This window comes from Cyprinus carpio, chromosome B22 (assembly GCF_018340385.1).
Source record: "Cyprinus carpio isolate SPL01 chromosome B22, ASM1834038v1, whole genome shotgun sequence".
NCBI lineage: Eukaryota > Metazoa > Chordata > Actinopteri > Cypriniformes > Cyprinidae > Cyprinus > Cyprinus carpio.
Genome location: NC_056618.1, coordinates 11,247,585 through 11,262,571, shown reverse-complemented (window position 1 = coordinate 11,262,571; position 14,987 = coordinate 11,247,585). Strand labels below are relative to the sequence as shown.

Here is a 14,987-nt window from a genome sequence, read left to right as displayed (position 1 = left end):
AGCCTATTTTCAGCTTCGTGCACAAAAACATTTTGAGAACCTGTAACATGCATTAGAATGAACATTTTAAAATTTCAAATTTAGATTATTGTTTCTTATGACAGATTTAATATGGAAGAGATGCAGCGTAGCACGTTTAAAACGCTGGACCTGGAGATGAACGACTTATTGTGATACTTTATTGTATGTCTCCGTAGAGAAGACGAATGACTGAAACTCTTCCCACATGCAGAGCAGTGATACAATTTCCATCCAGTGTGGATCCTCTCATGTGATTTCAGATGTGCTGACCGACTGAATCTCTTGTCATAGTGTGAACACTTGTAAGGTTTCTCTCCCGTTGTGGATCCTCTCGTCTTCCGCTTCAAATCTTTAGCTGTAATAAAAGTCTTCTCACACTCAAAGCACACATGATCTCTCACACCACTGTGTATCTTCTTCTGATGTATTTTTAAACTCTGCAGTTGTTGAAAAAAAAACTCTTTCCCACAGAAAGAACATGAATGGTGGTTTTCTCATCTGAATGAACTTTAAGGTGATTAATCCAGCTTGAAGCCCATGAAAATGTTTTTCCACACTGATCACATTCATGCAGTTTCTCTTCAGTGTGGAGTTTCATGTGCATCTTAAGGTTTGATGATTGTGTGAAACTCTTCCCGCACTGATCACATGTGTATGGTTTCTCTCCAGTGTGGATGTTCATGTGTCTCTTGAGACTCTGTTTGTATGTGAAACTCTTTCCACACTGAGTGCAGGTGAAACCTTTCTTGCCTCTTCTTTTCAGTAAAGAAATACTTTCAGTCTGTGAGAGAGTTTTGACATTATGCTTTTTCTCCTCCATTAGATCTGAAATTACAGTTTAAAAAGTAACCATGTAAATAAATCATGTGAAGTGAAAGCAAAAAACAGCTAGACAAAATTATGATCATTTTGACACATTTTTACATTACATTTACATTTAATCATTTAGCAGACGCTTTTATCCAAAGCGACTTACAAATGAGAACAATAGAAGCAATCAGACCAACGAGAGAACAACAACAGTATACAAGTGCCATGACAAGTCTCAGTTAGTCTAGCAACGAACTCGTAGCAAGGTTTTTTTTTTTTTTTTTTTTTTCACAAGAATAGGATCGACAAGAAAAGGTAAGTGCTAGTATTAGTTGGTAAGTTCTGACAAAATAAAAAACACTTTATATATACATACAAAAAAATTAAACACCAGAATCCTCAAATTTATATCCTCTGAACTTTTTACAGGTGCATCTCAATAAATTAGAGTTTCTAAATATTAGTTTCTTTGACAGTGGCCTTCAGCTCATCTGCATTGTTTGGTCTCTTGTTTCTCATCTTCCTCTTGATAATACCTCATAGATTCTCTCTGGGGTTCAGGTCTGGTGAGTTTGCTGGCCAGTCAAGCACACCACACCATGGTCATTTAACCCAACTTTTTGTGTTACTTTTGGCAGTGTGGGGCAGGTGCCAAAAATCCTGCTGGAAAAATGGATATCAGCATCTTCAAAAAGCTGGTCAGCAGAAGGAACCATAAAGTGGTCCAAAATATCTTGGTAAACGGGTGCAGTGACTTCAGTGAATCATCACAGACTGTGGAAACTTAACACTGGACTTCAAGCAACTTGGGCTATGAGCTTCTCCACCCTTCCTCCAGACTCTAGGACCTTGGTTTCCAAATCAAATACAAAACTTGCTCTCATCTGAAAAGAGGACTTTGGGACACCACCCACTGGGCACACAGTCCAGTTCTTCTTCCCCTTAGCCCAGGTAGACGCCTCAAGGATTGGCTTGCTAACAAGAGGAATACGACAACTGTAGCCAAATTCCTTGACACGTCTGTGTGTGGTGGCTCTTGATGCCTATGGGTCCCAGCCTCAGTCCATTCCCTTGTGAAGGTCACTCAAATTCTTGGTTGATTTTTGCTTGATAATCCTCATATAGGCTGCGGTTCTCTCGGTTGGTTGTGCATCTTTTTCTTCCACACTTTTTACTTCCACTCTTCCAAATTTCTGTTAACATGCTTGGATACAGCACTCTGTGACAGCCAGGCTTCTTTGGCAATGAATGTTTGTGGCTTACCCTCCTTGTGAAGGGTGTCAATGATTGTCTTCTGGACAACTGTCAGATCAGCAGTCTTCTCTCCATGATTGTGTAGCCTAGTGAACCAACCTGAAGAGACAATTTTGAAGGCTCAGGAAACCTTTACATGTGGTTTTGAGTTGATTACTGTTTGGCATGTCACCATATTCTAATTTGTTGAGATAGTGAATTGGTGGGTTTTTGTAAAATGTGAGCCAAAATCATCACAATTAAAAGAACCAAAGACTTCAACTACTTCAGTCTGTGTGCTTTGATTTTTTTTAATACACAAGTTTCACAATTTGAGTTGAATTACTGAAAAAATTGAACTTTTCCATGACATTCTAATTTATTGACATGCACCTGTACAAAATAAGGTACAATTACAGAGGTTAAAGCAAAAATAATAATAATAATAATAATAATAATAATAATAATATGGCAAAGTTATTGCTTTCTTTATTCAAACAGATTTTTTTTTTTTTTTTATAAAAACAGAAACTTTTATTTTGAAATTGCCATGTACAATAAATGGCATATTTAGACATGTAGGATTATTTTTTTTTTCCACAGCCAAACGCTGCATGCTGGAAATCTGGTACAGTACCGGAGAACTTTAAGCCCTGCAATTATTATATATTATATTATATATAACTATCCTATAATTATAATAATGCTTAATCAAATTCACAATTATAATATTATATTATAAACATAATATTAACATGAATATGTTTTCACTCAACACAATTTCCATTCCATTTCTTCCTTTTTAAAGCATTTTTATGGCAACACCCAGGAAATGACATCATTTGAACATTTGAGTTTCAGTTTCATTTTTTACAACTCTTGAGGTATTTTTATAAACACCAAATCTGATAACTTTAATTGTTCTTCAGTCTCATTGATGAAGGATGAAGAATAAACACCAACCTGTTTGTTCTTCAGTGTGTTTGATTCTGCAGGGTTCTGGATCTCTCATGTTCTCTCTGTCCTTCAATAAACTCTGTCTCTGCAGATTTCACTTCTTCCTGATGCTTTGATGCTTGTACTTGTAGACTGATGGGAATATTCCAGCATTTATTGATGAACTGCAGTGGTGAGGAGCTTCATGCGGTATCACTGAAGGTGTGCTTTGTTGTGGAGAGCTTCACTGAAGGTTGCTTTGTTTGTGGGAGGAGCTTCACTGAAGGTGTGCTTGTTGTGGGAGGAGCTTCACTGAAGATGTGATTGTTGTGGGAGGAGCTTCACTGAAGGTGTGATTGTTGCGGTACAACATTCACCGAAGATAATACTGTTGTGGGAGGAGCTTCACTGAAGGGGATACTGTTGTGGGAGGAGCTTCACTGAGGTGTGATTGTTGTGGGAGGAGCTTCATTGAAGGTGGGATTGTAGTGGGAGGAGCTTCACTGAAGGCAATACTGTTGTGGGAGGAGCTTCATTGAAGGAGGAGTAATTCACATATTAAGTATTTACATTTACCTACTATTTATGGTAAAATATCTGAATAGAAATTCACGCATGCGTTTCTGTTTTTGTTAGACATTTAATATTTATGCGGGTTTCTGGTGTTTGTTTTTTGTGTTAGACATTTAATATTTGCAAATATTATAATTGTAAGAATAAAATCAAAAGAGTAAACAGAAGTACAGTTACGTAACTTACAAAAATCAGTGTTTCCATGATCCCTTTCATTTGAGTTTTTAAGTTTTGTTCATTAGTTTTTAACTGTTTTGATTTTTAGTTAACAATTTAACACAGACTAATGAAACAAAGGCTGTTAGGACATCTGTATCTGTATCTGTGTGAAAAAAACATACTTCTCACACTGACATGACTGACTCATCTTTACAGTTTCTGTTTGCAGTCTTTTTCATATATAAAAACGTAAAGTAACTAAGCTTATTTTTTATTTTACAAACATAAATGTCACAAATGTCTTCCCTCACAGATTCATACTTTAGCATTTGGCTGCAAACACTGAAAACACACTGGAAGAAAATAAAAAATCGCCTATGAATTTAAATTTATATATATATATATATTATATATATATCATATATATATTTATATATATATAAGTTTATATTATTATCTATATCATAGTTATAAATATTATTTTGTTGTTTTAGCGGTTGATGGAAAAAAGGAGAACATTATACCGTTTCCATTTGCAAAGCTCCAACGTACCCAAGCTACCAAACAGTTACAAACCGTAACATTTAACACACGGTATATTTTTTCCTTAATATACTCGCTACCAAACAGTTACAAACATAGCCTTCGCTAAGCAAAAAGGGAGGACAAGCTACAAACATATAAATGAATAACAAATACACAAAAAAAATCAAAAAAACCAACACATACACAAAAGATCAAAGAGACGCGCTTACCCATTAGCTTCACTTTGTTTTCTGACGAACTACGGTGGACGCGCAGGGACAAAATACCAAGCGTCTGCGATATTTAGACCACCAGGGGATCACTCAAACACCATTTCATTTAGTTTAAAGCCTTATTTCATGGAATTCAACACTATGAATTATTATAAACTATATTCTGTTTTTGATTCCTTTAAACGATCAGCTATTTGCGACTATCACAACATCATTTATTTATTAATCTGTGATGAAACGTGTTTCATATAAAACAGAGCTAGAACATACAAATTAAAATTTGTTTAAACTCAATTTATTGGTTCTTTCACTTTTTAAATTCTTACTTCGTTTATTAAAGGTTAAAAATCATTTTAAACATATTTGGTGCTTATAGCAAAAAAAAAAAAAAAAAAGTTTTTTTGCATCAGATTTGGATCTATAGGGCTTAATAGTAAAAAAAAAAAAAAAAAAAAAGAGAGAGTCATTTCTCTCACTTCTTTGTTAACTAAATATATTACAAACGGATAATAATCATCCCAGCTGAGCAGCGGCGTCATACTAACTAATCAATACAATTTAAAAATAAGACAATTGGCAATAACAAAAAAATAATATTCACTACATTAAAATACTACACAATTCAAAAACCACACCACAACCGAAACAAACTAAAAAAAATGCAAATAAACTAGTCAAAAATCCTGCAAAAATTAAATTCAATATCAATAATGATCACAACACCATTACCGACTAGCCGCATCACACATGATATGATAACAAATAAAATACTACCAACCAAATAAAAAAAAACATACATTCAGCAATTACAGAATTATTTGTGTGATGCAAAGATATATGGTCACCGTGATTTGTCAAGTAAGACATGTTCTGATGATCCTGGATCAACCCCAATCCCTACCCCTAAACCTAACCCTACCCATAATTTATTACTAAAATTAGTGGGAAATGATATCTGATTAACAAGGGTTAACCCTGATTCTAAGCCTAAAACATTTATATTTATCTCAGTTCTGATTGGTTGATTGGAATGTTGTTCCAGGATCAACAAGGATGTTGATTCAGGAACATGTTGTAGATAGATAGATAGATAGATAGATAGATAGATAGATAGATACAGATAGATATCTTAGACAGATAGAGTTAAATGATAGATAGATAGATGTAGATAGATAGATAGATAGATAGATTAATAGATAGATGATAGATAGATGAGATACGATAGATAGATAGTGAGATAGATTAGATACGACACCGACAGATACGATAGATAGATATAATAGATAGATCGGATAGATATGATAGATAAGATAGACAGACAGATATCCGGATAGATAGATAGATATGATTAGGACACACCAGACAGAGAGAGAGTAAGTTAGATAGCATAGATAGACTAGACCAGACAGGACAAGACGACAATTTAGAAAATACAAGAGGAGATAGATAAAAAAAAAGAAAAAAAAAAATAAAGAAAAAAATAAGTACGACTCCGCCAAACAGAACACGCAAGCTGAAAGGTTGGGTGGGGAACTTATGTTTTGAAGAGGAGGGGGGGGGGGGGGGTGGGGGGGGGGGCGGAGGATGGGGTTGAGGCGAGGACTATAGATAGATAGACAGATAGATAGACAGAGATAGATAGATAGATAGATAGATAGATAGATAGATATATAGATAGATAGATAGATAGACAGACAGACAGACATACAGATAGATAGATAGATAGATAGATAGATAGATAGATAGATAGATAGATAGATAGATAGATAGATAGATAGATAGATAGACAGATAGACAGATAGATAGACAGAGAGATAAACAGATAGATAGACATAGATAGATAGATAGATAGATAGATAGATAGATAGATAGATAGATAGATGATAGATGATAGATAGATAGATAGATAGATATATATGAGACAGACAGACAGACAGATAGATAGATAGATAGATAGATAGATAGATAGATAGATAGATAAACAGATAGATAAACAGATAGATATAGATAGATAGATAGATAGATAGAGAAGGACGGAAGGACAGACAGACAGATAGATAAATAGATAGATAGATAGATAGATAGATAGATAGATAGATAGATAGATAGATAGATAGATAGATAGATAGCGCAGGTCAGTGTGTTTGTTTGCTGACACATTCAGCAGGTGAGCGATAATTCGCTGAAAACAGCAGCCCGGCGCGTGACGTCAGCGGTGACCCCGGGCGCGCTGAGCTCGTGTTTCAGTGCGGGTTCGGTCCTCCTCCGGTAATACAGCAGCAGGAGCGGCGGCGGCGGCATGGGGAACGCTCCCGGTTCGACTCTGCAGGAGCTGAGCGCGTGTGAATCTCATCAGTGGTACCGCAAGTTCATGACCGAGTGTCCGTCCGGTCAACTCACCTTCCACGAGTTCAAGAAGTTCTTCGGCCTGAAGAATCTGTCAGAAACATCCAACGAGTACATCAAGACCATGTTCAAGACCTTCGACATGAACGACGTAAGACGCGCTTTTATCGTTTACTTTTCTGTTATGTTGTTATTATTAATAGCAACCAACTATTAGAAATGTACTTTATTTTAATAATATCTCTCTCTATTTTTTCTTTTATGTCATCACCATTTGTTTATAATTTATTTCTGATGAAGCCCTACTCGATTTTTTTTAACTTTCCCATCACCATTGGTTATGCCTATATTATCCACATGTTATCAAAGGGTTTAAAAAGTATATTCACGATAAATGTTTTTTTTTTTTTTTTTTTGTTTTAATGTTTTAGTTTTTTTTTTTTTTTGGTTGTTTTTTTTTTTTTTTTTTTGTTTTTTTTTTTTTTATATTTTTGGTTTTAATTCTGATTTTGTTTTTTTTAAAGGTATGGTATAGTTTTTTTTTTTTTTTTTTCTGTATTTTTTTTGAAAGTTTTGTGAAATTTGTATTTTTTACCAACCCGGATTTTTTCAAATGTACAGGAGACCCCAAAGGTTATTAATTTTACGAATAAATAAAATCCTACACTAATAATTCATGTGTGTTCCTTGAAACAAAAAATCAATGTGTTCCCCTAAAAACAAAACACAACTTTAACTGAAATAAAATAAAATATTTAAAAAACAAAAATTGAACTTATTTAATTTCAGCTGGTTGCCAAGGCAGCGTTTCTCATTTTCATTTAGTTCGATGCACTAAAACTGAAACGGAAATAAAAACTAGACATATTTAAAAAAAATAGTAATAATAATAAAAAACAAAACAAAGTCTAAACTTTAACTCAAATTAAAATGAATGAATATATATATATATATATGTTAACTGAAAATATTAACAAAAACTGAAATAGTATTTCAATACTAAAATATCTTTAAGGGCCTCCATAACACGAATATATACAGGTGAAGGTAAAATGAGTTCATGGATCAGCGGTGAGACCAGCATCACCTCACGTCCCTTCTGCTTCAGTTCAGCTGAGGATTGTGGGTAATGAGATCTACTTTAATACGGTAAACTCAGATAAACTGCAGCACTGCACAAGACTAAAGATCCTGACTAAAACCCATCACAGCCGCTAATCTGCTTAACAGCCCGGCTTCTGTATTTCTAAACACAGCTTCCATTCACGTCAACACACTTTACATGAAAAAATAAAACATTAAATAAGATTATACTGACCTATTCCATCTTATATATATATATATATATATATATATTATATAATTAGATTAATACTGACCTATTCTGTCTTTATAACACCTATGCCATCTTAAACACTCTTATTAACACAGGATTACAGTTACTTTTTTATGGAGTACATGTTAAATTCTACTGTTTAGCTTTGAATAATCATAATATAGAATGGCCATGTAAATGTCATCTAATTTAATTTGCGATCAACCCTTCATTTTATCAAGTAATGAGCTGTTTAAATGCATTTCATGATGTTGAGAACAAAGAACAGGGTACATTGTTTCTCCTCGCTTTTCGTAACAATATTCCCATTTAATTCTATACACAAAGCAGGTCAAAAGTAGTCCGAATACATCACCGAAAACGATCTAGATGACATTCCTGCCTACAGTTTTCGTCATGTGTAATCTGTAATCTGTAGTCATGCTTATGTTAACGTGTGTGTCGTCAGGACGGCTGCATTGATTTCATGGAGTACGTGGCGGCTCTGAGCTTGGTTCTGAAGGGTGGCGTTCAGCAGAAGCTGCGCTGGTACTGTCAAACTCTATGGCCCGTGGGCCGGCTTGGCGGCATCGACCGGCGAAGCCTGCTGTTCATCTTCAAGGTATCTGCTGGAGTCATAGATCATCATCTTACGCCCTGAGTCTGTGTAAGAGGATCTGCACGTCCACATGACCAGCTCTCATCTGCTGTTGTTTTTCCTCACGCGGTCCTTGGCAGCCATTTGGTGGAGCCAGAGCAGGAGATCTCAGCAGAGGAGTTTACAGACATGGTGTTTGACCATCGACCGTCAATGGAGCGGCATCTATATCTGGAGATGAATTACTCCTAGTGGAATTCACAGGAATGAGTGATGTAAATGTGTGTGTGTGTTTTGGGTGAACTCTCAGGAGGAGTTTATGGAGGGCATTCAGGCCGACGAGGTTCTGCATTGAGATGTTGACTCAGAGTTTGGATCTGACGCCGTCAAGAAGATCTAGCGAGATCAACCCTGGAGCAGCAGCTGCACTGACCCCAGACCTGCCAGATGAGGACGATGCTAGTTCATGTTTCTCATCTTGGTTAAAGCTGAACTTTACCATTGAGTGATCTCAAAGAATAACATTTAGCGACTGAAGAGCCAGTTCATTCAAAGTGTGCACTTATACACACTAAAACCTTCATTTCCTGTATGCATTCAGGCTTTGAGTCCTGTGATGTGTTGAGATATATATATATATATATATATATATATATATATATATATATATATATATAGGGAATAATATGTTATATATTTATGTAATCAAATGCAGTATTATATTCTGTGAAATTACATTTATTATGTCATTGTCATTTTATTAGTTTCTCTTTCTCTTTTGAAAAATACAAACATTGAACCTGTTCTTTGTTTGCAGAGTAATAAACAGCCTCAAAATATGTGATATGATCTATAGAACTGACTGACAATCAATGCTGTTTGGTATTTGTGTCCCAAATATTTGTAACAAATTAATTTATATAAAGTACATGCAAAATAAAACTAATAATCAGTTATATGTAAAACCACACTTTTATATTTAACTTTTATATTGATTTTTTCAACATTTTTGATATATATATTTTTAATTCGCTTTTATCTAATATTGAGATTTTATTGAATTTCAATTGCAGATTACAATTTTATTCCATTTGTAGTTTCATTTTAGCTTTACTTCAACTTAAGCATATTTATTTAACATAACAACATTCAGTTATGCTTTTTAAGTTCAAGTTTTCCATATGACATTTATATTATTTGATTTTTCATTTATGTCAGCTTTATTTCAATTTCAGATCACGATTATATATATATATGTATGTAATTTTTAGCACAGTAACCATTCTATTCTATTATTTTAGTGTTAGCACCTTCTTAAAATAGTATTAATATTTTTTATTTATGTAATCAAATGCAGTATTATGTTTTTCTTACAGTTACATTTATTATATGTTTATTGGTCCATTTTACAATAGTGGCATTTACCCATAGTTTTCTCTTTTAAAAAAATGAAAACATTGAACCTGTTCTTTGTGTTTGCAGAGTAAATCAAACAGCCACAAAAATATGTGATATGGTCTTATAGAACTGACTGACAACCAATGCTGTTTGGTGATTTGTGGTCCCACATAATTTGTAAAAAAAAAATTTATATAAAGATGCAGCAAGTAAACATGCAAAATCAGTTAAACCGGTTAAAATCTGTAAAACCAATTTTTATATTTACGTTTATTTGATTTTTTCAACATTTGATATATATATTTTTAATTCGCTTTTATTAATATTGAGATTTTATATGAATTTCACAATGCAGATTACAAGTTTTATTTATAGACAATTTTTATTATACATTTTTTTCATTTGTAGTTCATTTAGCTTTACTTCTTTACCATTCTTTACTTCCACGTAAACAGATTGATTTTAACATAACACATACACAACAGTCAGCAGTTATGCTTTTTAAGGTCAATTTTCCCACTAATATTTATATTATTTGATTTTCATTTATTTCAGCTTTATTTCAATTTTCAGATCACGATTATATATATACGTATGTTCTTTTACTTTATAAACCCTCCGGATCTATTCTATTTTAGTGTTAGCACAAGCCACACTTCCTGACATACGCTAATATTTGTTGACAATAAAAAGAAATTTACGAAATTGACGGGCGTTTTGAGACATTTCGAAGCATGTCTTATATGTGAAAAAGCTAATAATATAATCACTTTTATTTTTTTATTTTTTTAATTATTTTTAGCTGAATGATTCAGTCCTGGTTGCTTCATTATCTCAGCAAAGACTATAGAAACCCTGGAAATACACATTATCTTTTATGACAGAGATAAAAAACTGGCCAACTCGCCCATAGAAACCAAGAAGAAAGAAGAAGAATAAGAAAAGAAGAGGAAGTGAGGAATACGTGTGTGGTTAAAGGTGCTGGGGGGGGGCGCGACAGCGCACGTGACGTCACCTGCCGAGCGATTGGCTTTTTCGGTTGACGTGTGAAACTTTGTCGAAGAGATTGAAACACAGCGAGAACTCGCTTCTCCACGCTTTTCCTCACGGACTCACGGGAAAGTGCACGCATTATCCTGATTAACGACCGATTTATTACTTCTTAGTCCGTTCCTATCAAAGCACCGCGTTTTTGGCGGTAAAGGCCTCGGGATTGCTGGGTTTTCCTGCTTTTGGCGCTCTAAGCCTCAGGTGGGACTCATTAATATTTAAAAACACGTTCGGTTTTAATTTCGACACGCTGCACCCTCATTCCAGCGACACAATACACTAGAATGTGCTTTACTGCCGGGTTTCAGTGTTTTTATCGACGACAGGGGAAAATTTATGCGCTGGTGTCCGAAAATCACCGGCTGTTTATTTACTCCGTTTATTGACTTATGTTTCCTGGTTTCTGATTATGCCAGCGTTGAATTAAGCTTGTCAAAGTCGCGGTATTAATATGTGAGCTTCGCCTGGTCTGTGTTTGCAATCAAATTTAACTTAAACTATGGTAATTTCAGTGCAGTTTATGCTCCTGCTAATAATACAAATATTCATAATATACTTGTTAATATAAAATTGTTATTAATATTAAAAAATAGATTCGATATAACATCTAAAATATTCATTTTATGTATTAAATATCAGTTTTGTATTGTTTTCCTCCTACAGAATGTGGTTACTGTATTAATAGGATTGATTAAAATACTGTATTTATTAATTAATATAATATTGCTAATAATATTTTAAAAAGTATTACAAATAAAAATAGAGAATAAAGTTTTTCTTGTCTTATTATTTGATTATTATTAGCCTAATTTATGTTTTGCTCCACTACAGAAGGTCATAATTTTAATGTAATATTTTAGTAATAATAGTAACACTGCATAACACATTTAATTTGTTAATATATCATTAGAATTTACTAAAATTTAAAAATTAAAATTAAAAAATACTTTAATTTTTATATTTTAGAAAATGTTTAAATAAAAATATGTATTAATACAATATTATTAGCATTAAAAAAGTATTAAAAATACAACTATTATAAAAAAATATTGGTGTTTTAGGCTTAGTTTGAACATTTTAGCCTCATTTATGTGTTTTTCCTCTACAGAAAATCATTGATCGGTTTTTTTCTAAGTTCACAATAAGCTTAAGGTTATAGAATATTAAATATTTGTCAATGTCCTTAATTAAATTCTCCTATAATAATAAAATATGTTTATATTTTACTTTGTGCAAAACTGATTGATTTTAGCATCATTTAGTGTTTTTCCTACTACAGTATGACATGTGATAATCATTCTTAGACGTTCCTGTGTTCTTTACCAATAAATCTTTCATTTGGGGTTAATATAGTCATGCACTGAATTCCTAATATCATTATAACCCAGTTATTTACCATTATATTTGTAATAGCGTCGCCACATATTGTAAAATATCATTTGTACACCCAGCCCCCTGCCTATTGTCACCAAGGTCTTTCAAATACAACGATATTATAAAGAGATTCGTGTTCTGTGGCTCCAGTCGTTATTTTTGTTTTCTGCCCCCCCTGATTTTCCCTATCTCTCTGCAGAACGAGAGGGATCATCTTCCACCGTTTTCTAGAGGCATGTGTTCACCAATATCCCCCGCACCCTAATCCTATGCATTCCTCACTAAAGTGCTTTTTTCCGACTATAATGTGACGTGGTCTCGTAATAATCCCTCCTTTACGTTCCTGTCGCATCTGGCATCGAATGCCCCATTACAATCATTATCCTTACCCTCCATCTATGTTCCTTAAGTTGAACTGCTTTTATTTGGACTATGATCTCATTTTAAAAATTGTTACAATGGTGACAATATAGGATTCTTGTAAGCACCGCTATGAGCAAGGAGTCGTACGAGAGTGATCCCTACTTTACAGTTCAGTAGCATAGCTGCACGCCTCTTACTGCCCTGAAGATAACCGATGTATCTGCTGATTGTCGAGCTCGAGACCGCATGTATGTCCTCCGACCTTTAAACCGCTTGCCCGTACCCGCCTCTCCTCATCTTTCTTTTTTCGTTTGTGGCAGACTGCCGAACGTTTCTACGTTCGAACCAAAGAGTGTGGCCCTATTTTGTCTCTTCCACACTTCATCCATTTCCCCTTCAGCACTTTAGACGGCGGCACACGCCAGCAATCCTACTGTTTTTTTTTAGTAACAGTCTTTCTACTTTGTGAGACACTTTATTTACCGAGGCTTTATTGTTTTGATGTCTTTGTCATTTATTATTACAGGCACTTCTCGCGCGCCCTTCTATGTGTCTTGGACAGTCCTGTGCCGTACACGCGGGATTTGTCTGTGTGTGCTGTCGATGAGCCCTCACTCCTGCCAGAATTGGCAAGCGCAGACTGTGCATGTTGCGCTTTGAACTTTCTACCGAGATTGCCTCATCATGTTACGCGGGCACTTTTAAAGAGTGTTTTCCCTATGATAGCCCGCTCAAGTTAGTCCCCCCTATATATAACTATTCTATGAGTGTAGATCCAGCCACCAATATATAAAGCCACACACAAGACCACGCGTCACGACAAACATACACCCTTTTTTTATATCACGTTCTTATTAATTAAAAAACATATATATATATATATATATATATATAGCTATATAGATATATATCATAGATATATATATATATATATATATACCACCTGCGACGTTATGATACACATTTTCCGTAGAATTGGCAAGTTTTCCAAAACTCGCTATTATTTATCCTTGGTCTCAACCTTTACCCCCGAGTTATCCTATCCCCTGACTGTTTTTTCGTATAATAGCAGCTCCTATACGACCCCCGTACCATGTATCGCACATCTGCGCTGTATCTAAAGTATCTTTAGGGATCTATATGTTTCTAACATGTGTCAAAGTACGAACTTTTTTTGGTATTGTAGATGAAATATGTATATGACTAATATAATGTAAGTATCTCTTCTGCCAGTCCTACTCCTGCCGGCTTTCTTTTAACGGAATTCTATGTCTACATCATACATGAAATAATATTCCCCTAGGCCTCCTCTGCCCTCCTGCAGATTGTGTTATGTTGTGAGTATACTTAGCCGCTCTCTTATATTCAAATTCCAATTAGGTGGCCTCGAGTCGAGTCACTTTTCCTCTTTATTGATTCTCTTTCTTTTTTTGTTTTAATTTTATTTATTCTATCCGTCTGTGCGACTGCTTACCTGTTAATCTCTGATATCACGCCTTAGTGCGTCTCCTCTGGGTCCGGTCTGGACTCCTCCGGGCTCTGTGTCTCCCATGCAGTCCGACGCCAGCTGTCCTCCTCCCTCTGCTCCTCCCCTCTGTGGAAGGTGTGGCCCCAGAAGAGCCGCACTTGGAATGCGTGGAAGTCTGGCCGCCGAGCCATGGAGCTGCAGACACTCACCCAGCTGGAGGCCATGTTAAGCCAGCAGGAGACCTGGATCATCTGCTTGCCCAGTACTAACACACACACACACACACACACACACACATACAAGAGAAAACGAGTAGATAGAATAGAAAAACTATATAGAAAGATAGTGTTTTTATAGAAACACAAGCAGTTAGAAAACGAATAGTAAGTGCAAGTTATAAAGGGTCAAGTGTGTGTTTTTATATATATATATATATATATATATTTTTCCTCAATTTACAACCAACTGAAATATATATATATATATATAATATTTATATAAAATAGGGATGCACCGATGTATCGGCTGCCGATATTTATCGGCTGATTTTTCCTCAATTGACAACCAGCTGCATATCGGCTGTAT

The 14,987-nt window shown here is 34.8% G+C and overlaps 1 protein-coding gene and 1 pseudogene across 1 annotated transcript; one reads left to right on the top strand and one right to left on the bottom strand.

The window, feature by feature from the left end:
- Nucleotides 1–418: 418 nt before the first annotated feature.
- LOC109051395 (gastrula zinc finger protein XlCGF26.1-like) lies at nucleotides 419–3,200 on the bottom strand. Its single transcript, XM_042748711.1, has 2 exons — nucleotides 3,028–3,200; nucleotides 419–846 (listed from the first exon to the last, which is right to left on the bottom strand). Exons 1-2 carry the CDS (start codon nucleotides 3,074–3,076, stop codon nucleotides 452–454), a joined length of 444 nt encoding a protein of 147 aa, XP_042604645.1. The 5' UTR covers nucleotides 3,077–3,200; the 3' UTR covers nucleotides 419–451.
- A 3,463-nt stretch (nucleotides 3,201–6,663) lies between these two features.
- LOC122141609 lies at nucleotides 6,664–9,258 on the top strand (annotated as a pseudogene).
- Nucleotides 9,259–14,987: the final 5,729 nt, after the last annotated feature.